The 27163-nt window shown below is 52.2% G+C and overlaps 1 protein-coding gene across 1 annotated transcript; it reads left to right on the top strand.

Annotated features, from left to right (window-relative positions):
- Positions 1-410: 410 nt before the first annotated feature.
- P3H1 (prolyl 3-hydroxylase 1) lies at positions 411-25485 on the top strand. Its single transcript, XM_084651426.1, has 15 exons — positions 411-869; positions 6860-7012; positions 8733-8922; positions 9249-9380; positions 15052-15191; positions 16248-16337; positions 16626-16678; positions 17186-17307; positions 17590-17717; positions 18589-18684; positions 19170-19320; positions 20778-20895; positions 21384-21459; positions 23814-23954; positions 24817-25485. The coding sequence occupies exons 1-15, from the start codon at positions 447-449 to the stop codon at positions 24958-24960; spliced, it is 2157 nt and encodes a 718-aa protein (XP_084507552.1). The 5' UTR covers positions 411-446; the 3' UTR covers positions 24961-25485.
- The last annotated feature ends 1678 nt before the right edge of the window (positions 25486-27163 follow it).

Raw genomic sequence — 27163 nt, 5'->3', positions numbered from 1 at the left:
GGGGTTTTGCAGGGGGCGGGGCCGCGCGGTGGGGCGCGCGGGGCGGGGCTTTGCCGGGGGCGGGGCCGTGCTCCGGGGCGGGGCTTTGCCGGGGGCGGGGCCGCGCTCCGGGGCGGGGCTCTGCCGGGGGCGGGGCCGCGCTGCGGGGCGGGGCGGGGCTCTGTCGGGGGCGGGGCCGCGCTGCGGGGCGGGGCTCTGCCGGGGGCGGGGCCGCGCTGCGGGGCGGGGCGGGGCTTTGCCGGGGGCGGGGCCGCGCTGCGGGGCGGGGCTCTGCCGGGGGCGGGGCCGCGCTGCGGGGCGGGGCTTTGCCGGGGGCGGGGCCGCGCTGCGGGGCGGGGCGGGGCTTTGCCGGGGGCGGGGCCGCGCTGCGGGGCTCTGCCGGGGGCGGGGCCGCGCGGCGGGGCGGGGCTCTGCCGCCGGTCCCGCCCGTCTCTCCCCGCTCGGCCATGGCGCTGGCCGCGCTGCTGCTGCTGCTGCTGGCGCCGTGCGCCGCGGAGCCCCCGGAGCCGGCCGAGCCGCCCGACGCGCTGTTCGCCGCCGGCTCCGAGGCGTACGCGCGCGGGGACTGGCCCGCCGTGATCCTGCACATGGAGCGGGCGCTGCGGGCCCGGGCGGCGCTGCGCTCCCAGCTCGTGCGCTGCCGGCTGCGCTGCGCCGACAGCAGCGCCTGGCCCGCGGGGAGCCCGGGCCCGCCGCCCGCCCTGCGCGACCTCCTCTTCTTCCGGCCGCTGCTGCGCCGCGCGGCCTGCCTGCGGGCCTGCGCCCCCGGCGCCCCCGGCGCCCCGTCCCGCTACCGGCTCGGCGAGGAGCTGGAGCTCGAGTTCCGCAGGCGCAGCCCCTACAACTACCTGCAGGTGGCCTACTTCAAGGTGCGGGCCCGGGCGGGCGGGAGACCGGGCCGGGGAGGTGGGTTTGGGGGAGGCAGAGCAGGGCCTGGCTGCGGACGGGGGAGCCCCGGGGACAAAGGGCCGCCCTGGGCCCCCACGTCTCTGCAGGGGGCTGTCTGCAGGCGGATCCCCAGGGCCCTTTCCAGGCGAATTCAGAGGGAAGGGAGGGGCTGGCGGGGGGCCCAGGTGAGGTGGGCCGCAGGTGGAATGGGAACCCGTGGGCGTGGCTCAGTCTCAGGTGTCCCGCGCTCTGCTCCGCTCCGATAAATCCCCGGGGAAATCAAAGCGCAGGGTCCCCGTCGTCCCATGCTCTGCCTTGTGATGTACCTGGGCTCCAAACTGCCCAAAGCTGGGCACTCACCAGCTACCGCCGGCAGCGTGGGGGCTCTTTGCAGCCGCTAGGACTTCTGAGGTTGAGAAATTACTCTGTTGGCAGATCAGACCCGTTACCAAATGCAGGAGCTCATTTCAGTGTGAGACTGAAAGGCCACGGGACCGTATCTGGTCTGTCTGCTGCCTGCTAATAAGGAAGGGAATTCTGTCCACATCAGACACCATCCAGGGCATCCACTCCTATGTGGGAGTGGAGCTGAGTGTTTTATTAAGCTATGGCCCAGCTGAAACCCCATGCCCATTCCACTCTGACGGTGTGCACACACTCAGCACTGTCCCTAGTGGGCTGGGTTGAATCTGGGAAGAATGGTCCCTTGAAATATGTGTTCACTAATTATGCTAAACAATCTGTTGCCCTTGTATCTAGCTGTGACTCTGTGTGCATTTCCCAGACCTGAGGAAGAGCTCTGTGTAAGCTTGTCTCTCTCGCCAACAGAAATTGGTCCAATAAAAGATACTCCGTCACCCACCTTGGCCCCCTTAACAAGGGTCAAAATGGAGGGCATGCAGATCCATTTGTCCTTTCTCTGGGTACCAATCCAGAGGAGCTGTGTGCTGCTCTTAATGCAGGCACATTCCTCCTTGGGGAGGGCTTGCGAGCAGTTGTATTAGGCGGGGGTGCTGGATGGTGCTAGGAAGGGAGGCAGCTGCATCTGGAGGGGGAACAGGACGGTGCAAGGAGAGAGGCAGTGGGAAGTGCAGGCTATGACCCAAGGAAGTGCATGAGGTATCAGTGGGAGCATGAGAGAACACTAGAGATGGGCAGAAGGGTGTTCTCTGGGAGTTAGCTACAGGCCAGTATTGTGCTGTGATGGGTAGGCTAGATGGTGGGGGCAGTGCCAAGTCTGTGGCCCCCGCCTCACGCGGTGCCATATGCTAGTGAAATGGATATCCCCCCAACCTCCTTTTGTGCCTTGGTTTGTATTTAGCACATTTCCTTTTTCCCAGTTCAGCACATGTAACAGAGTCCAGTCACGGAGCTCTCCATCCTCCCCTCTCGCTGCTTCTCCGACCCCAGGGCAGGGAAGGGTAATGGAGTTTATGCCACATGTGCAGTTCCAGATGTCTCCCCTCCTTTTCCTGCAGCAGAAAGTCCAGCCCCCTCTATTCTCCTCCTCCCTTCTTCAGAAGCTGAAATGCCACGTAGTGAGCTGGGGGCTGTATCATCCTTCATGCCCAGTGTAATGTGATCCACGAGGGTCACATGTTTCAGAACTGATGTCAAGTGCAGTTGTAGTCAGAAAAGTGAAAAAATGGCCCCTTTGTACACTCCCTTCCTTGCCGCTGGTATGTCTTTGTCCCATTCAGTGACCTTACTGAGGCATATAAGTGTTTACATCCATTAGATCTGTATTTTTAGTGGTAACGATGATGCTAGCGCTAACAATCTGCCCCACTGGGCACTTAAAGGAAATAACTGCAAAGAATATTCTTATGTGGCGTTGGGGGTCTTGATTCCTTCGGGAAGTTTTGTATTGCATCGATGATCACATTGACTCTCTGTGGCACAGAGACTCTCCTGTAGCCCAAGAATAGGGGGCCACAGACATTTTGTCTCTGCTTTGCTCCCCAAGAAAGCTTTAAAGAAAATACTGGGTCAGGCTGGTTAAATGTCCATTTAATCCCATGTCTGTGTGAATAGTTTTTACCTACTGGCATTACAAGTAACAGCTAAAATCAAATACTGAAGGCAATGAGAGGAAAAAATATTTGGTTTTCAGTTTGTTTACTTTGTGCATTTGACAGTTTCACTCTCCACTGTACACTCCGTTGGTGTCTCTTGTTACTTGTCTTTCACAGAGCAAGAGGGAAGAGAAAATATTTTTTAAATGGAAAAATGTAGATTAAAAAACTAAAAATTTGGCAGCGCAGCATTGGGTAGATGCAGAACCTGAAACTATTCAGCTGTGTTTTGTTCTGGTTTTTATTGATTAGATTTCACCTGGATGGGTCCTCTTTAAGTTCTCATGAAAATTAAACCATTGGGATAAGGTGTAATTCATAGATTCTCAGAAGGCAGAAATGAAAAAGACCTGTAAAGCCAGCTTGTTCAGCCCCTGCCAGGGCAGGATCAGTCTGTATGATGCATTCTGGGCTTTGTCTCGTCCAATTTAAAATAACGTAAGAGTCTGGTCTTCCACTACTGCCCTGTATATTCTGTTCAGGTTTTTATACTGAACCCATCAGCACAGTGTCTGAATGCCTTCCAGAGCTGCATTAAACAACATGCCTGACATCTGTCTCACATGATGTCTTCTCCATTTCTTTCTCTCCCCCCAGGGGAAGGGAAAAGGAGGCTGTTTTCCCTTGGGAGACTCTTATTAATTATCATTTGAATGACCATTGCTAAGGCTATGTTTTAGTCACGAGTATTTTTAGTAAAAGTCATGGACAGGTCACAGGTAGTAAACAAAATTTCATGGCCCATGACCTGTCCATGATTTGTACTATATACCCCTAACTAAAACTTGGGCCAAGGGTGCTCTGGGAGTGTGGGCCGGAGGTGCTGGGGGGATGTCCCGGGACCGCCACTGGTGCTGGGGGGGCAGCGGCGCACAGCTCGGGACCCCTGCTGTGGGAGGGAGAGCCAGGCAGCGGAGCTGGCAGGCTCCCTACCTGGCTCCACATGTCCCTGCGGCTCTGAGGGGGAGGGAAGGCTGGGGGGCTCCAGCACGCTGCCCCGGCCATGAGTTCCAGCTCCGCAGCTCCCATTGGCTGGGAACTGCAACCAATGGGCACTGAGGGGGCGGAGCCTGTGGGCAGGGGACAGTGTACCGAGCCGCCTCCTGGCTCCTCCGCCTAGGGGCTGCAGGGACATGCCTGCCGCTTCTGGGAAGCCCCAGGTAAGTGCCATCCCAGCCCTGAGCCCCCTCCCACACCCACACTGCCCCAGTAGCAGCCAGTGCAGCTGGCCCAGGGGCCGCCTGATCTGCTCGGGCAGCCCCGGGGCCAGCCACACCGAACACTGCAGAAGGCATGCAGCCTTAACCATCACACCTAGAGGCCCCATCCGAGATCAGAGCCCCATTGTTCTCAGTGTTGTACATACTATACATAATAAAAGACAATCCCTGCCCTAAAGACCTTGCAATCTAAAGAGACATAATGGGTGAGAGACCGGAAAGATTATTATTCCCCTTGTACAGACGGGGGAGATGAGGCCCAGAGATTTGCACAAGGTCATACAGGAAGTTTGTGGCAGAGCGAAGAGCTGAACTCGGATCTCCTGAGTCCCAGTCCAGTGCTTTAACCTCAAAACCATCCTTCCGTTCCAAAATAAGGAAGCATGGGCAAAGCCTCCCAAAACCTGGGAATGAACCAGGGACCTTTAGATCTTAGTTGAAATTTTGTGCTGCCCCTGCAGGACAGCCACACTTTCAAACAGCTGGGATTAGCTAAAGCAGTAGCAGCCCACAGCCTGGGGCTCTGTGGAACACAAAAGAAAATAAATGTTTAGACTGATGCAAGGTATAAGGTGTGTATGGAGAGCTGGGGAAGTGTCAAGGTTCCTTCCCCACTCTGAACTCTAGGGTACAGATGTGGGGACCTGCATGAAAACCTCCTAAGCTTACTTTTACCAGCTTAGGTTAAAACTTCCCCAAGGTACAAACTGTTTTACCCTTTTCCCTTGGACTTCCATTGTCACCACCAAATGTGGGTTTATTTTTATTAGGAAAGCATTGTTTGGAAACATCTTTCCCCCCTAAAATCCTCCCAACCCTTGCACCCCACTTCCTGGGGAAGGTTTGGTAAAAATCCTCACCAATTTGCATAGGTGACCACAGACCCAAACCCTTGGCTCTTAAGAACAATGAAAAAGCATTCAGTTTCTGAAAAGAAGGATTTTCATAGAAGAAGTAAAAAAGAATCACCTCTGTAAAATCAGGATGGTAAATACCTTACAGGGTAATTAGATTCAAAACATAGCGAATCCCTCTAGGCAAAACCTTAAGTTACAAAAACACACAGACAGGAATATCCATTCCTTTCAGCACAGCTTATTTTCTCAGCCATTTAAAGAAATCATAATCTAACGCATATCCAGCTAGATTACTTACTGAGTTCTAAGACTCCATTCCTGTTCTGTCCCTGGCAAAAGCATCACACAGACAGACACTTTGTTTTTTCCTCCCCCCAGCTTTTGAAAGTATCTTGTCTCCTCATTGGTCATTTTGGTCAAGTGCCAGCGAGGTTATCCTAGCTTCTTAACCCTTTACAGGTGAGAAGATTTTTCCTCTGGCCAGGAGGGATTTTAAAGGGGTTTACCCTTCTCTTTATAGTTATGACAGGAAGAGACGGGATTAGTGTTTTGGTTAGTAAGTAATGACATCCAGCTGTGACATGGGCTGTTCATTCAGTCTGGGTCCGGGACATGTTCCTGGTGAGTTGGCAGGGACTGGTTGTGCCCTGCAGGGGAAGGCTGGGCTGGTACAGTTTTCCACACAAATTGTCTTGAGGGGAAGTTCTCCTGTGGTTCTAGTACACAGGCAGTTGAAGAAGCCAGTAGCTTTCCCCAGTAGATTAAGTTTGTCTGGTCCTAGCATTCCCCCAGAGCAGCGTGGGATTTTCACTCTCATACATCCGATGAAGTGAGCTGTAGCTCACGAAAGCTTATGCTCAGATAAATTTGTTAGTCTCTAAAGTGCCACGAGTCCTCCTTTTCTTTTTGCGAATACAGACTGACACGGCTGCTGCTCTGAAACTCTCCAGCGTTGCGCATCATCCTGAATTCACTGGGTGGTTTATTTGTGCTCTCAAGTCTCCTTGTAAAGTTGACCTGTGACGTTTACAAAAAGGTGCTGGATGGTTTCATTTCTAAGCAACTTGGTTATGGTGCAGTTCAGGCTGTTGCCTCAACGGTCCCATCTGCTCCCCATGTCCGTTGTGGGGGAGGAGATCGCCATACCCCAATTCGAGCATTCGAAAACCAGGAAATCCTCCGTTAAGAGTCGTGTTCCCTTGCCCCAAAGAGTCAGTGTGACAAAGCAAAACAAACCACAGACTCATTAAAACCAGGAACTGCTCCATCGAAGTGCAGCTTCCCACGCCTTAGGGCCCTGGCTATATTGTTATTTGGGAGTGGGGAATGTTTATCTAAGCTGAGATCCCCACTGCCTCTTTCAGTGTGTCTGCAGCATGAAGCAGGGAGGCAAGGCAGCTTGTCCAGCGCAATCTCTGTCAACCAGCAGTGATTATTCCTGCCCCAGTTCAGTGCTGCCACACGGACCACGCCAAGGGCCCTCTTGGGTGGTGGGAATAAGAGACCTGAATTGGAGTTCTGGTGGGCACAGATAAATTGCGTTTTTTTGTTAGGGAGGGGTCAGGTGCTGTGAGGTTACCAGTCCTGTTGTTAACCTGGTGTGGGCATGCACAGGGCCCATGGGGAGTGGCTGAATTGGGGTGTGCTGGGGGGACAGGGACTATGGCTGGGTGGAGTTAGGCAAATCCGTGGGGAGAAGTGGCCGAGACCTGTGCTGTGCTGATATAGTAACATGTTCCCAGGGTGCCGAGTACATTGTCCCTGTGTGGTGGAGAGTCGGGGCTTCGGTCTCACCTTTCCCCATGTTTTCTTTGCTTAGATCCACAAGATCGATAAGGCTGTGGCTGCCGCTCATACCTTCTTCATTGGGAACCCCGACCATGTGGAGATGAGGCAGAACCTGGAGTATTACCAGATGATGGCAGGAGTCAAAGAGTCGGACTTCACAGACCTGGAGGCCAAGCCTCACATGGTAAGAACAACCTTCCTCCCGCAAGTGTTTGAGGTCTCTCTTCAGGGTCAAGGCTTCCACCCTCACCTGCCAGCCTGGCACCATCATTTCCTTGGGCACTCAAAGTCTGTGTGGAGAGTTTGAATGAGCAAAGTCTCACTCAGCACCTGCAAGGCGGGTGATCTCTGGAGCTGACCTGCAATGGCTACAAACGATGGAATAAAAGGGGTGTCCTGTTTGCTGGTTTATGACAGTAAAGAGGCTGGGGGGAGAGTTCTGCTTCTGTGGTAGAAGTTCAGGTCCTGTCTGGGGATGGCGACCAAGTGAAACAGTGACATTGCACAGGGCAGGGATGTGAAAGCTGAGTGATTGAGAAGTAAAGGATTTTGTCAATGTTGTAAAACTTTTCAGGTCTTGCTATTTTTAAACACCTATTTAACTACCAACACCCAGTGAACACTGTTGAGAAAGGATGTCTTGGTTAAAGATTCAACTCCCCTGCCCTTCAGCTCAGGTGAAGCCCTCCAGGACAGCCAAGGAAGATCTAACCTGACCTTATCAGTACTTGTGAGTGTTTCGGGAGGAGATAGGGGAAGCAACCTTTCAGGGAAGGGCCCACATCGTAGGGAACCCAAGCCCATGTGTCAAAATCACTTCTTTAGCAGGCCACCCCTAAGGTTCGATATTGGCCTTGGCTATGAGTTTGTAGCAAAGAGGCTCACATGACAGGAGGAGGCAACAGCCTGGTATCCTACCCCCAGTTCCCTCCTGACTACCCTGCTGTGTCAGATTCTGCATCGAAGCCAATGAATATGGAGAGGGCTGGGCATTTGTGGAGCATCATCACAGATAATAAAACTCTAGGTGTTTTTCGACTGGCAGAATTAAAAAATAGATGGTAATTCATTTAAAATGACTGAAAAGGCCTGGAACCAGGGATCCTAAACCATCCAGCCTGCATTGTCACCGACACATGAGATTCAGGGGTGCAGCTGGACAGGGGAAGGTCATATGGGACCAGAGCTCAATGGCCTGGCTGGCTGGCTGGCTAAAAGAGCTGTGTTCTGTGTGCGGTGAAGTGGCCACGTGTCGGGGGCACCAGTAAAAGGGCCTTTGGGGAGAGGAGGATTCTCCTATGTGGAGCAGCGTGGAAGTGCACCATTCCTGCGACACTGTGCTGAATTGAGAGCCTGTCCCAGTGCACATAGCACAGACCAGAGAGCTCTTCATCTTTGGGAATACCTGAAATGTGGAGGTGTGAAATTTCCAGCAGCAAATATTGGGATGGGAGGATTTCTTCCACTCCATTCCCTCCCCAAACACTCAGACACATCATGGGGAAGAGCCAAAATGTTACATGCCTAACTGGCCATGTATTGACCTTGGCCCAAACAGATGCATGAAAGATGAGAGCCCTGAGCCCTGGATAGCATTATTGGCCACAGTAGACTAACCCCTCTCTGACGGTGCAGTTTTGCTTTGAAGGCTGTAATGATTTGTTGTTGAGAGAGCACCTGTCCTCTGGCCCCATGGTCTGTGTGCTATGTATTCAGCTTGCCATCTGCTTGGAGATCTTTTTTATTGAGGGACCCTGTGAAGTTGGGCAGCCACAATCTACTGCCCCTGGGCCTTAGTGAGCAGAGGGTGGGCGAGATATTTGCGGGGACAGTGCTGAACTGCACCCAGGGTGGAATGTGTCTGGCTGGGGCCTAGGTTCACTTTTCCTCCTGGCTCTTTGCAGCACGAGTTCCGCCTGGGTGTGAAGTTTTACACAGAGGAGCAGCCAGAACCAGCCATTCTGCATATGGAAAAGGCGCTGGAGGAATATTTTGTAGCTGACACCGAATGTCGAGCTCTCTGCGAGGGGCCCTACGATTACGAAGGCTACAACTACCTGGAATACAATGCTGACCTGGTCCAGGCCATTACGGGTGTGTGCACCACGGTAAACCAGCTGGCGTGTAGCACAGGGACTGCCTGCCTCGGGCCCCTGCATACTGTACTTACTGCTGCAGCTTTCTCTTTGAATGTTTTTGGCTATCAGTTCAGATTTCTGGGGCACTTTCCACCAGAGAGATGGGGGGTTGATGACTCGAGAGACTATGCTAAGGTTGGGCTAATGGGGATTTAAATTCTCCAGCCCATTTTCTTGGTCCTAATGACAGTAATGCCTGAGTGAAGCCTCTTCCAGGCTGAAGAATGCTACTCTGGTACAGATCTCCCCTGACCAATAAAATGTGCTGTCTTTTTCTCCCAGATCATTATGTGCAGGTGCTGAGCTGTAAGCAGAGCTGTGTTACAGAACTAGCCTCCCAGCCGGGCCAGGACAAGCCCATTGAGGATTTCCTTCCATCCCACTTCAACTACCTGCAGTTTGCCTATTACAACAGTAAGAAGCATTTCTCTTATTTCTCTGATGCTTGGGAAGCCTTGACATTAGGGTTCTTGGGATCACTGGCACACAACTTAGCTGTCTTGATCCCTCTTTCTTTTGCACAGATAGTGGAGGGTACAAGAGTCCAGACAAAAGAACTACCTTAGAAGAAGATCATCAGTGTTGCAGAGTCGGGCACTCAGAAGTTAGGAAACACCAGAGTTACTGTTATCCAGGCAACTTGCTGTGCCCCTTTATGTACGTGCATTATGATATAACCGTAAATTACACTAGCTCATATATTTTGCCCTAGAGCCCTTGCATCATTCAGTGCCCAGGAGGGATGGTGCAAGGGAACGAGGCAACTGTTCAGTATTTCGTCTGTTGCTTGGCGTTCACTGTGTAGCCCGAGGACTTATTTTCTGCTCGTTATCCAGATGCTGCACTGACAACGGAATCTTTTATTCCTTCCTGGGCTTTTGTGTTGCACTTGTAACTGTAGTATCTGAACAGAGACACTCGCGCATTTATCTTCAATACCCAGGTGAGATAGCAGAGGAGTGTTACAGTTGGCGAACTGAGGCTCAGAGAGACTAAGGCCAAGTGTCCACTGACGCTGGGTGCGCAACTGGAGTCCTAGAGCCTGATTTCAGAAATCCTGAATGCTCTCAGCTTTAGTTGAAGTCAGTGAAAGTTGTGGGTACTCAGCACTGCTGAAAAATGACACCCTAGGTGTCTTCAGCTGGGCACCCAGAAAATGTTTGTGTAAGTGACTTGCCCAGCTTTATACAGCAAGTCAGGCAGAACCCGGAATACAATGTAGTTCTCCGGGCTCCCAGGGCAGCGCCCTAACCCTGAGATCAGTGTTCCTGATGTGGATGACAGTAGCACGTAGAGGCCCCGATCGGGGTTGCGATGATCCCTCATGCTAGGTGCTGGACAAAGCAAGGGCATGAGATCGACCCTTTTGGTCCCAACAAAGAAGACAGGCTGAGACTAGCACAACATGTAGCGACATACACCGCACTTGAGAGGTAGGTTAGTATTTGGTTTTGTTTCCTAATCCTGCCTCTGTGATGGTCCCAGCCAACCCACTCCACGTTACTGACCGAGAGTCACAGGTCTGGTAAATTTGGCCTGAGGCAGCATTTAATTTTGGCAGACCCAGCTCTGCCATATTTAAAACTCGGGTTCCATTCCTGGTGCAGTGTCTGGTACTGGGCTATCTTATCTGTAAGTTGGGAGAAATTATACTTACCCCTACACTGGGAGCCAGCAGGAGGCCTCTGTTAATTACAACTTTTGAAAAGCTATGAAGTGCCAAGTTATTAACATCAGTCAGTGGGAAAGGTCAGACTAGAACACATGGTCTTCTAACCCAGTGACCCTCACTTGGCCAAAGGATATCTTGGGGAAAGCAAGTAGAAGTAGCAGCTGGAGGAGGGTCATCCTCTCTTTTGTCCGTATCCTACCTGGTGCACTAGCTCGCTGTGTTTGCTGGTTGCAGGAGGCTCAGGCGGGCATGGTGTCAGGCCCAGTGCAATTGGAACATTCAGAAAATTAAGGGCCAAATGTCGAACAAGTTCTGCTATGTGTGTGCAAATGATTTTCTGAGGCCAGATCTGGACAGGTTTTGTGAGGATAGTGAAAGGCACCTCCCTGGTCCCACAGCTGCCCCCTGCCAGCATTCAGGCTCCTGCTCCAAACCACAGAGGCATTAGAACTATTCAGAAAACAGTCATAATTTTTTTTTAGCATTGGCAAAACTCGCTATTTTTCACTATCCTACTCCTGGGAAACAGCTGAACTGCCTCTCAGCTTCTGCATAAACTTTCCAGAACAAAGTCAACCCGAGGAAGAAATGAAACCTGGAAAACTTCAGCTCAGATGATTAGTTGGTTGGAGTTATAAGTGACTGAAAATGGGGGGTCATAATGGAACGTGTTGGGTCTCTCTGTGCACTGCTTAAGCATAGTACTTGGACGTGTATTCCGAGGGTGAAAACTAGTAGGCCTGCGGCAGTGGCGCCTGATGATATGGAGATGGGGTGAGCCTCTGAGTCCAGGATCCTTCTCCTTGCTTTGGCAACATCCGTTACCTGTCCCCTAGCTCCGGGATAACTGTCCATGCTCCTGGTGCGCTCCCGTCCCATTTCTATCTTCCGAGTGTCTGATTTATTTCCTGCTTGCAGCCTCCAACCAAACTGTTTTGAAGCCTCTCTGCTGTCTAGGAAATCCTCATCTGTGTATTCTGCTTTGGTCCAGGTGCTTTCGTGTACTTCCTCCCTGTCAGCAGATGAGAACTGGGTGATTTCATTGCTTCCTGGCACACAGTTCTTTGTCTTCAGCAGGTGGCATGGTTTCTTTTCCACTAGGCTGGTAGGTGTCTAGCAGGAGGCTGCAGCTGTTTTCAGAGTGGTGAGGTTCTGGCAGCTCTGAGCAGGGAGCTCCCCTCCCCAGATGCTGGCTCCAGCGACTCAGTGGCTGCTGCAGCACGATAGACATGGGAGTAGCAAAGGCCCAGGGATGTTCCCATCACAAAACAGACACTTGTCAATATTTTGTTCCTGTTGAACTTTGAGCAAAACTGTCAGGTGAGAGTGAAGACCTGAGCATATGGTAAGGGCGCTCGCCAAAGGACGGCATGGTGAGACCTTGAATCCAGACTCCTTCCACCCTGCTCCTCTCAGAGCCTTCCACATTCAGTGGAGAAGCTGCAGTAAGTGCATGCCTGTCTCCGTTTCTTGGCCACACCAGCTATGGGAGCAGTGCAACACTCTCCTGCTTAACTTGGGCTGATTCTAGGGTCTCCCTCCCATCACCCCCACATCCCCTCCGTACACACAGGCAGTGGGACCATCACAAACCTGAGTTGCACAGGGGTATGGTCACCCCTTGCAGACCCAAAACAAGGCTGTGACAGGGTCCTGAGGAGGAACTGCGGAGCCAGCCCTCTGTCATGCCAGCTCCAATTCAGGGAGATTAATTGGAGCTGGCTAGAAAAACCTGTACCTGATTGGCAAAGGGGAAACAGCTGCCAGCCTGATTAGCCTGGGGCTATATACAGGCCCAGAGGAAGGAAGCAGGGTGGGAAGCCAGAGAGTGAAAGATGGTTGGTAGTTCTTCCTTCCTTCCTGCAGAGATTGAGAAGGCCCTAAGGCTGAAACCCCCAAGATGTAAATGATAAGAAGGTGGTGGATTGCACCCTGTAAATAAACTGCACCAATGATTGCTGAGTCATAGATTCATAGATACTAAGGTCAGAAGGGACCATTATGATCATCTAGTCTGACCTCCTGCACAACGCAGGCCACAGAATCTCACCCACCCACTCCTGTGAAAAACCTCACCTATGTCTGAGCTATTGAAGTCCTCAAATCGTGGTTTAAACACTTCAAGGAGCAGAGAATTCTCCAGCAAGTGACCCGTGCCCCATGCTACAGAGGAATGCGAGAAACCTCCAGGGCCTCTTCCAATCTGCCCTGGAGGAAAATTCCTTCCCGACCCCAAATATGGCAATCAGCTAAACCCTGAGCATATGGGCAAGATTCACCAGCCAGATACTACAGAAAATTCTTTCCTGGATAACTCAGATCCCACCCCATCTAACATCCCATCACAGGCCATTAGGCCTATTTACTCTGAATATTTAAAGATCAATTAATTACCAAAATCATGTTATCCCATCATACCATCTCCTCCATAAACTTATCGAGTTTAATCTTAAAGCCAGATAGGTCTTTTGCCCCCACTGCTTCCCTTGGAAGGCTATTCCAAAACTTCACTCCTCTGATGGTTAGAAACCTTCATCTAATTTCAAGTCTAAACTTCCTGGTGGCCAGTTTATATCCATTTGTTCTTGTGTCCAAATTGGTACTGAGCTTAAATAATTCCTCTCCCTCTCCAGTATTTATCCCTCTGATATATTTATAGAGAGCAATCGTATCTCCCCTCAACCTTCTTTTAGTTAGGCTAAACAAGCCAGGCTCCTTGAGTCTCCTTTCATAAGACAAGTTTTCCATTCCTCGGATCATCTTAGTAGCCCTTCTCTGTACCTGTTCCAGTTTGACTTCATCCTTCTTAAACATGGGAGACCAGAACTGCACACAGTATTCCAGGTGAGTCTCACCAGTGCCTTGTATAACGGTACTAAAACCTCCTTACCTCTACTGGAAATACCTCTCCTGATGCATCCCAAAACCGCATTAGCTTTTTTCACAGCCATATCACATTGGCGGCTCATAGTCATCCTATGATCAACCAATACTCCAAGGTCCTTCTCCTCTTCTGTTACTTCTAATTGATGCGTCCCCAGCTTATAACTAAAATTCTTGTTATTAATCCCTAAATGCATAACCTTACACTAAAGTGGTTTTTGGAGCAGAGCAGAAGCAGGACCAAGGGGGGCCCTGCTATACCCTGTTGCAAAGGCTCTTACCAAATGCAGACATGCTTTTGAGCCTTTCCCATCCTGGTGTGGACTCACTCTACCATTCTCTGAAAGCTCCTTTCAGGACTGAGGGAGGTGTTGTTTCCAGGGCTCATTCATCTGAAATCAGGTGAACTCTGCTGTGTCCAAAGCAGATTGGCCAGGCCTGGGAGGAGGAGGGAAGATGCCAGACTCTTCTCTCTTCCCTTTGATACACACCTGTACACGAGGTGCATGATTTCATGCTAGCTGGTTGCAGCACAGACTGGATCTCATTTCTTGGAGTTCTTCTTTTATTCCGAGCTCCCTTCTGCTCCCTTTTGTGATTTCCAAACTGGTTTGTTCTCTTGGTCCATCTTCCCAGTTCGTGTTTTACTGGAATTACAAGGTACATCAGCGAAGGATTGCAAGCCAACCAGCCTTGTGCAGGGAGGTCCTGCCTCTGTCTACTTGGAAGAGGGACTTTGCCTTTGGATCTGGCCTGGTGTAGAAGTAGTCAAAGCAGAATGAAGAGCTGAGAGGAGAGATCTCCCTGGTTCCAGAGAAGCCAGGACAGTTCCTACTGCAGAGCCAATTTCTCATCACTTACAGCACTTGCCAGGTCTGACACCATGACCCTTGTATTTCTGAGAAATGCTGGCTGGGTGTTGCAGTACTCTTACAGCTGTGCTTCAGAGCCGTTTCTCATGGCCGTTCTTCTGCAGTGCAGGGAAAAATTGCTCCCCATGATTGTGAAACTGGGAAACAAAAGATAAATGATGGAAATGAGTCTGATCATGATAATGAGACTGAACATGAGTAACTAACCAGTCCTAGTCTTCAGAGAGAAAAGGGTTTGAACACCAAGGTTTCCCATTGCAGGGAATTGGAACTAGATAAGTTCATGGAGGATGAGTCCATCAGTGGCTATTAGCCAAAATGGTCAGGGATGCAACCCAATGCTCAGGGTTTCCCTAGCCTCTGACTGCCAGAATCTGGGAGTGGATGACAGGGTTTGGATCACTTGATAATTGATCTGTTTATTCCCTCTGAGATATCTGGCATTGGCACTGTCAGAAGACAGGAGACTGGGTGAGATGGACCATTAGTCTGACCCAGCATGGCCATTCTTACGTCTGAATCTGACCCTGTGCTAAATCTGAGTCTGACTATCCTTGTGCTGGAAATGTGCCCTGTTCCTGATCTGCGCCCCTCCTTGCCGGCGTTCTGCAAAGCACAGAGGGACGGCTTCTCTCAATGAGCTGATTTCTCTTTGCAGGTGGGAATTACGAGAAAGCCATTGAATGCGCCAAGACCTACTTGCTTTTCTTCCCTAATGATGAAGTGATGAATCAAAACTTGGCCTACTACGCGGCTGTCCTTGGGGAAAGGCTGGCTGCACCTATTGATCCTCGAGAAGTAAGTGATATTCAGTCTGTCCCCGGCAAACCACTCCTCGAGCTCTGCCAGGCCTGTTGAAGCAGCATCTGCAGACCTGGGATTGGTATTTGTAGGGCAGATGGGCTGCAATCTGCTCAGCATTAGGATTGGCCGTCTTCATTCCTCACACATACGTTCCAACTGGTGCTGAAGGGACTGGATGCAGAACCCCTGGTCAAAGCTCAGCTGACACAACTCAGTAAAAATGGCTGGAGTACTTTGCAGATTTCTATGGTTATGTGAGCCAGGAATAAGCGTAAGCTAGCATCCTGCCTCAGAGCACCAGCCAATCACTGACTGGCAGGGCTAGGGAGAAGCCTATCCCATCCGCATGTTAGTGCGTGCTGATCCAGTGTGGGGTTCTGCACCTTCCTCTGAAATATCAGGGAATGTCTGGTGTTGCAGGCGTTTCGTTTGCAGAAATTGCCAAACTGGCCAAAATGAAAAATACCCAGCCTGAAGCAGACATTCCGTGTGGGACATTTCAGCCCAGATGGTTAAAGCTTGGCAAAGTGATAAGCAAATGAAAACAGGATCTTATAATGGGGAGTGTCAAGCAGCTTACATGGGGATGGTACAACCAGCCCCACCTGTCATAAAAACATCTTGCCAAATCAACTTATTGGCTTTATTTGCTACCATTACAAAGTAGGAATTAATGGAAAGGGGAGATGTTTAATGGAGAGTCTATGGGTAGGGGTGAGAGCAGCTTTCCATTTGAACCTGGCGTTAACGCTCATCCCTAAGTTTTTCAGACTGGAAATGGTCTCCATCGACAGAGCTATGCAGGGACCTGGGACTGGAAGAGCAGGGGGCTGCAGGACTGGATTGAGGTGTATTGAGAGGGATTGAAACATGGCATAGAATAGCAGAGTCCTGCACTTTCATTCCCACCACGCCTCCAGTTTTGGAATTCTGTTTCTCTCTGTAATGCTCACCTCATGGCGCCTGGTTCCCCGCAGTGGCCAGACCAGCTTGTCTATTGGAAAGCCCATGTAAGCTGCTCTGACCCATCCATCTCTCCCACGCTTTCAGAATATCCGGGTGTATCGCCACCGCAGCCTGCTGGAGAAGGAGCTGCTCTTTTTCAGCTACGATGCCTTCGGGATTCCATTTGTGGATCCGGTGAGTGGAGACTCCCTTGGCCTGGTCCTGGACACACCTGCGGGAACTAGAAGTGGGCAGGTTTAGACTGAATGCTCGGGGGTGGGGTCTGTGGGGCACCAAGGGGAGGAGCTGTGCTGGAAGAGGGGGGTGGTTTGGCAGAGGAGAAGAGGGAGCTGTGATGGGCTGATTGCTCTTCAATGGCACTACTGTCTGTCCCTGGACAGGGCTGCACCCTTGAGTCTGAGCCATGGATTGGGGTGTCTCGGGCAAGGATGAGGGTATCTCTGGTTTCTTTCCTGCCTTTAGGACACGTGGACCCCAGAGGAGGTGATCCCAAAGAGGCTGCGTGAGAAGCAGAAGTGAGAACTCGTTCAGTAACACTTGCAGGAGCATCGTCTCTTTGCTCCCACTGCTGGCATGTGGAATCGCTGTTGTGGGGGTTTCTGTTAATGCACGTTGTAGCTGGAATCTTCCAAACCCATCTGCTGCAGCAGGCGGGGGAGCCTGGTGGTTCCAAGAGTAGCTGCGAGGGCTGGGCTGGAGGCTGCGAGAGTTTCTGAGCATGCCAGTGGGATGGGATGCTATGTAAAATGGGAGCTAGGGCTGGAATGAACCCATCAGGAAGGTGTTACGGGCATGTCATCAGACTGCTGAGCCCCCAGCCAGGGGCACTGCCCGCCCCATCTGCCTGACTGCTGAACCCATCCCACAGCTTCATCTTCTTCCCCTACACCTCTCGGTCTCTGCCCCCTTTGTGGAGGCCTCAGGATTGCTGCCGCCAGCCCCCTGCCCATCTCCCAATTGGCTCATCACTTAGACGTCTGCCCCAGAGGCAGGAGAGCAGCTCACAGCTTCTTTGTGCCCAGGGTGGAGCGCGAGACAGCGGCTCGAATCTCCGAGGAGATCAGCAACCTGATGAAAGAGATAGAGACGCTTGTGGAGGAGAAAACCAAGGAGTCTGCGGACATGAGCAAGTTCATGCGGGAAGGTAAGAGAGGGAGTTGTGAAATGTGCCCACATGTCCCCCGGTGACCCAGCGGACAGCCAAGCCATCACCCCTGTGTGCGCTGTAGCTGGGGGCTCTGGGCAGGGAGCAGGATGTTCAGTGCTACCAAAGGAGTGGCCTGTGGCTGAGGCGAAATGGCCTCTCCCCCTTCTTGCGCATGCCACCCTCTGTACCTGTCACGCACCCAGTGGTAGCAGTGCCGTCTGATGCACACTCCCCGGCAGAGGGCTCCCCGGACTCCAGTATTGCTCCTTGGCCCTATAGGTGGGCCCCTGCTGTACGATGGGCTCAGTATCACCATGAACTCCCGGCTGCTGAACGGCTCTCAGCGAGTGGTGGTGGACGGAGTCATCTCTGAGGAGGAGTGTCTGGAGCTGCAGAAACTCACCAACGTGAGTAGCTCGTCGCCGGCTCCAACACCCGGAGACTGGGGAGGCAAGAGAGGGACCGGCTGGCATGGAGGCTGGGGAAGGGCAGCTCAGCGACGGGGGAGAGTGGGCTGAGCAGGGGGCAGGGAAGGGGTTGCTTTGAGTGACCCTGGGAGGGGAGGATGGGGCTGAAGTGTGGAGAGCATTGGGGAGTGTGGCTGTCACCTATTTAAAAGTACAATCCAGAGTGAACCACTTGAGAGGAATTAAATCCAGTCTCGTTCTGCAATTCTTAAGCCAGGACTTTAGTTCCCCAGAGCAGCCCTCCTAGCCCCCTGACTGGGGAGAATATCGCATCCGTCTGCCCCACCGGCACCTGCACACCGGGATCATCCTGTTACCCAGCTCCGAGCAATAACGTGCTCCCCCATCCCCGTGGCATTGGCTACCATGGGTCTCAGGCTGATATTGGGAGGGTCTGTGTCTGCAGGGTGGGGCCTCTGACCGGCAGCAGGAAGGGGATGCGATAGTGAGGGCTGGTCCAGGACAGGGTGGAGAGAGCTCGGGTTGGAGGCTGGATTTGGGGTAATGAGGATCTGCAGCATGTACCAGCATGTCAGGGGGGCAGGATCTGAACTCCTTGCCAAGGACCCTGAACTATTTCAGTGGGACTTTGTTACAATTTCTGGCCTGTCCAGGCCCCAGTGCTCTTTGGCATCACATCTGTTCCTTTCCAGGGAAAAGCCTGGGGAGGGGTGGTTCCGGCCCTACCACGCTTGCTCGGCTTCTCTGAGGGTTTGGCCAGTCTCCGTGCCCTGGCTAAAGCCCGCTCCTGCCCTTCTCTGAGGAGCAGGCGGCAGCATGGGGGTCTCACGTCTGACCCTGGGTTTTGCAGGCAGCTGCGTCTGCTGGGGATGGCTATCGCGGGAAAACCTCCCCTCACACTCCCAGCGAGACCTTCTATGGCGTGACTGTCTATAAGTCCCTCAAGGTAGGTTTGCTTGTTTGACTGAGGGGGGATGCTGTGGACGTGGTTGAGAGAAGAGTTTGGCTAGCACTGGGGAAAGGCTTGGGGGGTGGGGGAGATGGGCTGGAAGGGATGAGGCAGGTCGGGGGAAGAAGGCATTAGCAGGATGCTTTGCGCCCAACCTGCTCTCTCACCTGGAGGCATAAACAAATTTGGGGAGCCCCCTGAGGAAGCCCAGTTCGGAGAATGGCGGGGTCGCCAGGGTGTGCCCTACCCATTCAGGCCCCCCAGAGTAATGATTGGTGAGTTTACAGAACTGTCCCTGTATCAGCCAAGGGGTGGGGGGACCTTCATGCCCTCAAGGATTGCAGAGAGGAGGAGATGTCTCTATCATTGCTGCCCTTCGCTCCAGCCCAAACTGCTGGCTCTGGGGACAAAACTGGGTGAGATCACTGAGGAAGAAGCCAGGCCGCCTGACTGCTGCTCCTACTCTCTGTCTCCCCCTGCAGCTGGGGCAGGAGGGCAAGGTGTCCATGCACAGTGCCAGGCTCTACTACAATGTGACGGAGAAGGTGCGGCGCGTGATGGAGTCCTACTTCCGCCTGGACACCCCACTCTATTTTTCCTACTCTCACCTGGTGTGCCGCACGGCCATCGCAGGCGAGTAGCTGGCAGCACCCCACCCCCCCCCCCGCTCCGCCCTTGCTCAGTGGGCTGCTGGTCTTGCATCTCCCCTTCCCGGTGTTCGTGATTCAGGCTGCTGCTGGTGGCAGGACCCCTCCGTCTCCTCCCACAGCCCTGTGGGTAGCTGCTGCCGGGGGGACTCCCTTTACAACCATCAAACCACTTCTCCAGTGGGCTCTCTATCTCTCACCTGCCTCGTAATAAGGATTCTGCCCTTGATGCCACCTGTGCAGCCCAGGTGGTGTGGGTGAGTTGGCCCAGGTGTAACTGACTGGCACTTAGCTAACCATTCTGTTGATGTGCAGGAGGGGACAGACTCCAGCTCCCTCCCTCTTGGCTGGGCTGGCTCTGCAGGGCTAACAGGAGGAAGAAGCTGTGCAGATTTGGTTGCTAAATCCAGAGGACGTGGAGAGCAAACTATGCAGTGGGAGAGGGAGATGGCCACTGCTCAGAACTTCAGCCTTGTGTCCTAGACTGGCACCAAGGCCCTGCCTGCTCTGTGGCAAGCTGAATCCCGTCACTTCCGCAGAACTCAGCCATTGATTCTGCAGTGGCTTCAATTCAAAAATGCCTCCATGTTTTGCTGGCAGCAAATAACAGCATCACATAAAGCGGCAGCCAGGAGGTTGGCAGCTGGATAGGGGGGCGTTGGAGCTCTTGACACCAGAGGAGGCAAGTGATTCAGGTTTCCAGCATTCAGAGGCACTTAAAGCTTTTGGCCCAGATTGTGAAATGTATTATGGTGTTGCTGTTCTCAGTATTGCAGAGCCTAGCTGACTTAGGAGACTCACATTTTCCAAAGTGATTTAGGAACAGAGCCAAAATCCTGTCAGTGAGTTTAGGCTCCTAAAGAGCATGAGACTTAGGCTCTGAAATCAGTTTGCTGTTGCAGTGCTGAGCCCAACGATATGTACGTACCTTTAAAAATCTGGGAGGGAGGTGCTGAGTCTCACGGGCGGGGGCAGATGTGACTGGGAATTCTGGGGGTTGCTTGAACTCCTAGTTCCCCCACCCCAGGAACTTGGCCAGCCATTCCCAGTATCCCCCAGTGCATCCAACCTAACTGGAAAGTGCATTGGCTGGATGTGTCCGCTAGGGTGAGCAGTGGGATAGTTATAACATGTCATTGTTTGAACTGGAATCATGAGCTCCCATTGAGATGATGCGGTAGGTTTGGGGGTATTGCACCCCTAAAACATGGAGCAGTGCCACTCCTTATAGGCCTAGGGAACAAGGGACCACAGCTCTGCCAGCTGCCACTGAATTCTGGCCTCCCCGAAATCGCAGGTCAGAGCATTGTGAGGGGAGAGGCTCATGGGGGTTAGGGCATCCTTGCTGTGAGTGCCCTGGGGTGCAGGGGTTGGTGACTGTAGATGGACATCCTGCCGTCTCAGGACAGGCTCTGTAACCATCCATGCTTCGTTCCATCTCAGATAAGCAAGCGGACCGGACAGACTCCAGCCATGCCGTGCACGTGGATAACTGCATTCTCAATGCAGAGGCCATGGTGTGCGTCAAGGAGCCGCCAGCGTACACATTCCGGGACTACAGGTAACAGCCATGCGAGCAGTGCTTGGCTCAAGGCACAGTCTGCCTAGGCTCACAGGAGCTAGGCTGAGTCCCCATCCTGCAATTGCCTGGTTCTACTTGGTGACCTGATCACTGGCCTTTCAGTCCTTACTGGGGAACTACATTTCCCAGAATTCCCCACCGAGCCCCAGTGACAGACAGGCTGCCAGCACCTGCACTTAAAGGGGCCAAAACACTTAGTTACAGGGACCTTGCTGAATAGGGAGTCTCAGAAGTGTGGCTACAACTGCTCCTGGACATTGTTGTGTGTGAAGGAAGATCCAGAGCTGTCCAGCATTCAGAGTCCATAGCAGCAAGGCTGCAGAAAGGCTTCCTGCCATGCTCGCTACCTGCTTGGGAAAGGGGGAGAGGGATCGGTAGGTGTCTCTTCTCTGGCTAGTCCTGGGGCAGAGGGAGGCGTGCTGAGGCTGCTGGGTAGTGAATGCCTTCTCTGCTCTGTCTGGCTCTAGTGTCATCTTGTATCTCAATGGGGACTTCGAAGGAGGAGCCTTCTACTTCACCGAACTGGACGCCACCACCGTGACTGTAAGTAGCTTGTCTGCCCCAAGGGCACAGTGATTCTGGTTTGGGCAGCTCTGGAGAGGTTGGAGACTCATTTCTGCTCTACCCAGTTCCTGCCCCACTCTGCCTGTGGCTGACACTCGGGGTTCACCCTGAGAGCTTGTTTACACGTGAAAATTAATCCAGAATTAGGTAGGTTGTGACTTTAAAGTGGATTAAGTACTCCCAATTAACTCCCTGTGTGGATACTTTGATTCCAGAATGCTTTATTCCAAATTAGCTTAATCCACTGGACTACAAGCATCTGTACATGGAGCTAATCAGGAATAACTCCCCATTGGAGCAGCATGACTGTTCCGGTGCTGAGAGGGCTGGGAGGCAGCACTCCCGCTGTTACCCTGGCTGGGAAATGGAGATGGCTGCACTCTGATGTGGGATGGGGCCATCTCTACAGAGGGGTGTGACCAGGGTCCCAGTGGGGAGTCAGCCGAGGTCACTCAATTAGGGTGAACTGCAAAGAATGGGGCAGACAAACCCCAAAACTGGTGGATAATTCAATGTTTAGATTTACACAGCCAGCACGAAACAGCTTCTGTTATACCTCACTGGTTACTCAGAAGTCCAAACAGCACAGTTCCCTTGAAGTGACCCAGCCTCAAGCCTCCATCCAGGTACCCATGTCAGATATGATGAAGATTTCTGAAAATCTTACTTCATCATACAGACGCTCCCTGACTTACACAATCGTTCCGTTCCGCAATGCCTTGCATAACTTGAATTTTGCGTAAGTCGGAAACGTATACTCAACCATTACGCCAAAAAAAAAAAACCACAAAAAAACCCCTTCCTATTTCTAGCTTATGGAACTTTTTCCATAAGTGCAGATTTGCATAAGTTAGGTCTTGTGTAATCCAGGGAGCATCTGTATAAAAGAACGGGTTCTACCAATCCCAAAGGGTCAGACACATCACCTCCCAGGTTACTGAATATTCCAGATCTTACCCAAATACGCGCTGCAGCCAATTCTTATTAACTAAACTAAAATTTATTAAAAATCAAAAGAGAGAGAGTATGGTTAAAAGATCAGTATAAATACAGACATGAGTTCAATTTTTGAGGTTCAGATTCATAGCAGAGATGGTGAGCTTTGTATTTGCAAGGAGTTCTTTCAGAAATAGTCCATAGGTTATAGTCCAATGGTTATATTTCAGGGCGGTCCAGTCAGAGGTAGGAGCTCAATCCTTGTGGCGTAGGCTTCCCCTGCATGAAACCTTAAGCAGATCTGAGATAAACAGGATCAGGACCCAAGAGTCTTTTTATACATCCACTTGATGTTCTAGCATCCACTTGACCACACAGTCCTGGATAAACAATAGGCTTTGGATGTAACCTTCTGTTTTCTAAACACCACCAGTAATTAGTTACACAAATTAACATAGAGCAATTTATCCATTAGGCAGTCTATCACAAACTTCAGAGACATACAAACAATGACATTATTTCGCCCAGGATTCATCTAAATGTTAATATTCCCTTTTGAGCTCTGAATTAGTAGCTATAGTGACAGACAGGCACTGTCTGTTTACACAGTTAGCATCTAAGATACACACAAATAGTATCACTTCTAATTTCTGACAATACAGGTTTGCATTGCAAAGTTCTAGCCTATCTAGCCATAGAATGGCCCTACTTGCCATTTCTAATATGTCTTTAAAGGTCAGCTTTGGGCTAGTTAGCCTGCAAGCTGTTTAACCCTTTCTGGCCATGAGTTATATTTTGTATAAGATTCGTTGGAATTATATAATGGTGGTAGCAAGAATGATTTGCATAGTTATAAATTAGACAACATCATCGTCACAAGGGGCAGAATTGGGGCTGTGCTGCAGTACAGGGCAGGAATGATCCCTGTGGAGGCTAATCCCCTGGCGCCTGACTGCCTGGCTAGCCTCCATGGCCTCCAGGAACCTGGGGAGCTCCTCCCACGGGGGAAGACCCAGTGGCAGAGCATGTGCTGCATCACTCAGGCTGGGTGTCGATGGAACCTCCAGGAGAGCTGGGGAGCCGAGTGGGTATGACCTGGGCTGTCCCAGCCACTTCCTGGGCAGACGCTCCCACTGCCCGGCATTGCCTGGAGTTCTCTCTGCACAGCAGAGTCTGAGAACATAGTCCCCTGCTGCCACCCCTCTGCAGTGGGATGCCTCTGCTTCTGCCCTGCACTGGTGACTCTAATCCCCTCAATATCCCCTCTCCAGCTGGCCCCCAGGGTCCTGTCTCCCCTGTTGACTGGCCTGTCTGCTGGCTCTTACCTCACCCGTCCCTCATTACCCGCTGCTGCCTGGATGGTTGGGGGTCCTAATCCATGCACCTGTCCCCTGCAGGCAGAGGTACAGCCGCAGTGCGGGCGTGCTGTCGGCTTCTCCTCTGGCTCGGAGAACCCGCACGGGGTGAAGGCCGTGACCAAGGGCCAGCGGTGTGCCATCGCCCTGTGGTTCACTCTGGACCCGCGACACAGCGAACGAGTAAGTACTGCCCCGCATTGGCATACTGCCTCGGCACCTCTCCACTCACACGCATGCCTGTCCCCCAGCTGTGCGCCTACCCCCTCCTCCTCCTCTGCCCTGCCTTCCTCAAGGAGGCTTCCATAGCACTGGAATGGGCTCTGGGGTACGGAAAACAGCTGGCTGAGATCCCTGGGGACTTGCCTTTCCCCCTGCAGCTGCTGTGCAAGTGTCGGGCTGTGAAAATAGCAAAGGCAAGCCTAGGCTGTGTGTGTTGGGGAGGGGATGAGGGGCATGTTTTAAGTAGAGGTTGGGATGTTCTAATGTCATTGTACCAAGCACTGGTGAGACCTCATCTGGAGCAGTGTGTGCTGTTCTGGTCACCCGTGTGCTAGAAAGATGAATCCGTGCTGGAGTGACACAGAGAAGGGCTGCTGGGATACTCAGGGGGGTGGAGAGCTGATCTTACGAGAGCAAATTGAAAGAGCAGGGCTTGGGTAGCCTGAAACGCAGGCTGAGAGGGAGCTGACTGCTGTCTATTACTACACCAGGTGCGGGGAAGAGCTGTTTAGGCTAAAGAACAGCATCAGCACAAAAATAAATGGGCTGGCCGGGAGTAAACTCAGGCTGGACATTAGGAGGTTTCTAGCCATCCAGGCAGTGAGATTCTGGAGCAGGTCCCCAGCTTCTGAATGGGGTTATCTGAATCGTTGGCTACGATAGCAGGGACAGGACTCACTGACCCAGGAGGTTCCTCTGAGTCCTATGCCCTTGCATTTGGGGTGTGATCCCATTATGCTCTGGGGATCCCCTCCCCAGTGCCACAAGGGCAAAGCAGGGGGCTGGCTCTTGCAGCGTGCTCTAACCTCCCCTTCCCCCACAGGAGCGTGTGCAGGCTGATGATCTGGTGAAGATGCTCTTCAACACAGAGGAGGTGGATTTGTCTCAGCTGAAGGGGCCGGAAGCAGAGCTGCCAGCCATGACAGACGCTCCTGGGCAGAGTGTAGAGGGAAAGGACGAGTTGTGATGGCCCTCCAGGAAGGGCCCTGTTAGGCGCCAGCTCGGCCCTGCTGAGGGAAGCGGGACTAGCTATCTTGTTTCAGGACTCAAACCCCCTTGACTGCAGCTCGTGGATTCAGGACACTGGACCTGGAACTGAAGGCAACTAACTCCCTTAAAGCTCTTGTCAGGAGCAGAGATTTCCTTGGCCTGCCCAGAAGCTAAGGCATAGCTGGGGCTGGAGAGGAAGCTTTGCTGGATTTGGTTTGGGCCACATGCCTGAGAAGTGCCTGGTGTCACTAGTCACATCCTGCCTCCCCATCTCCTGCAGCGAGGACATGACTAACCCAGGGTAAGACTGTGAGACATACACGTTCTGGGAGGGATCAAAGTTCTGGGCTGCTGGGAGGACTTCCAGTGCCTGGAGTTAGGGAGATGCTGGTCAGGGTTGGAGCTGCAGCCAGTGAACCTCCAAAGGGCCTGTTGGTTCGAACACACTGTGTCACAGCTGTGCCTTCCAATGACAACCAGGGAATAAAGGTTTCTTTTCTAATCTGTTGGTTTCTCCTTTGATCAGCTCCTCCCTGGGTCACAGCCTGGTGTCTGTGTGGATAAGTAGAGTGTCGATCCACTGAGTGGATAGGCAGCAGTCAAGGCACCCGTTGGCTCCCTGCACCATGGGATGCTGTGAAAACGGGGACAGGTCTGTTGACTCAGTGCCCGGGTTCATGTTGCAAGTCTGTTTGCTACAGAGCTGTGGATTCTGTGCCGTACTCCCCACTGAGGACCTCATTTGGGAGGTGTCTGGTATCCACTGCATTCCTTGTCCTCCTTTGCCCTGCAACGGCCCTTTAATGAATGTCTCCCTCTGGCAATGGACCATCTGGACCCCACTCTGCCCTGTGTATTGTCCATGCTTGGACAATATCATGGTATCATCTTATGGCAGCGATGCCCTTGTCCCCTGCTCTGTCCCCCACTTTATCCTTCCCTTGCCTGTCTCCACTCTCCCACTTGTCTTGCTGCTTCCTTTCTGGCCCTTCTCTCATCTCTGCACCTTCCAGGTTTCATGCCTGTAACCCTTATCCATGCTCCTCTGCTTATTTTCCATAGCGCTTGCTGTGAGTGCTGCAAGTCGAGTCCTGGATTCCAAGCCCTGAAGGGCCCACTGGGGTCACCTCGTCTGACTGCCTGTGTAGCACAGGCCAGAGACCTGCCCCAAAATCATTCCTACAGCAGATCTGGGAGAAAAACCTCCATCTTGATTTGAAAATGACCAGTGATGGAGAATCCTCCGTGACCCTTGGCAACTTCTTCCAATGGTTAATTACTCTCTGCTAAAAATGGACACCTGTTTTCCAGTCTGAACTTGTCCAGCTTCAGCATCCAGCCACTGGATCATGTCAGACCTTTGTCTGCTAGCCTGAAGAGCCCATTATTGAATATTAATTCCCCATATAGTTTGCCTGGGCTATGCTATCCTGCCATACTCCATATCCATTCCCTTGGGATCTCCTGGGCTCTCTGCATGAGCTGTTGTCAGTGCAATTCTTGAAGCTGATAGATGGCACATGTAGAAGAATTCAGAATCCCAGTGTCACGTAAGCTGCCATTCTGGCTGGCTCCCTGCTTTTCCATGCTCAGAGCTAATGGGGATTACTGGACCAGCTGGAGCATCCTTTGGGAATCAAAGCCCTTCCATGCTAAAGGCCTCTCAGCAAGCAACAATGCCTCTGCATCCAACAAGTAGGATGGAACCTGCACTGGGATAGATGGTCCCTTCCAGTTTTGTTGGCTGAAGAGCCTTCTGGCTGTAGTTTGCCCACTTGAGGGCAGCAGTTCCTAACCAGGCCAACGGAGAGCGAGCTGAGCTGAGCGGTTCATGGCACAGGGACTCTTTCCCTCTATGAAAAGGACTGAACTTAGGATTTGCTTAGAACGCGAGCATGCATCCTGCATCTTGTCTACTTAAATTTTGCTTTATGCGACTCGCCATGAGAGGGCAGGGGAACATCTGTTGCGCTGATGTGGGTAACACTCTAAGCAATATTGAAGGTCACTCAGCCAGGACATGAATGCTCTGGCCAGTTACCTTCATCAGTGGAGTCGTACATTAAGTGAGTCTAAGATAGTGGCTGCAACCTTCCTTCTAAACAATCACCTGGCCAATCAGCCCATTACAGTCGGTGTTGTTAATTGTCCACTCCCTTTACAGCCAGTTGTCACTTATT

This window comes from Lepidochelys olivacea (assembly GCF_965140295.1).
Source record: "Lepidochelys olivacea isolate rLepOli2 genome assembly, chromosome: 18".
Taxonomy (NCBI): Eukaryota; Metazoa; Chordata; order Testudines; family Cheloniidae; genus Lepidochelys; species Lepidochelys olivacea.
This window is presented reverse-complemented; position numbering and strand designations above follow the sequence as displayed.

Bases quoted from the DNA above. Each gene is read 5' to 3' on its own strand.
- P3H1 (XM_084651426.1), top strand. From the start codon at position 447: ATGGCGCTGGCCGCGCTGCTGCTGCTGCTGCTGGCGCCGTGCGCCGCG. The intron at 8,923-9,248 runs GTGTGTGCACCA...TTTTTCTCCCAG, and splicing joins CCTGGTCCAGGCCATTACGG to ATCATTATGTGCAGGTGCTG. The intron at 20,896-21,383 runs GTAACAGCCATG...GTCTGGCTCTAG, and splicing joins TACACATTCCGGGACTACAG to TGTCATCTTGTATCTCAATG.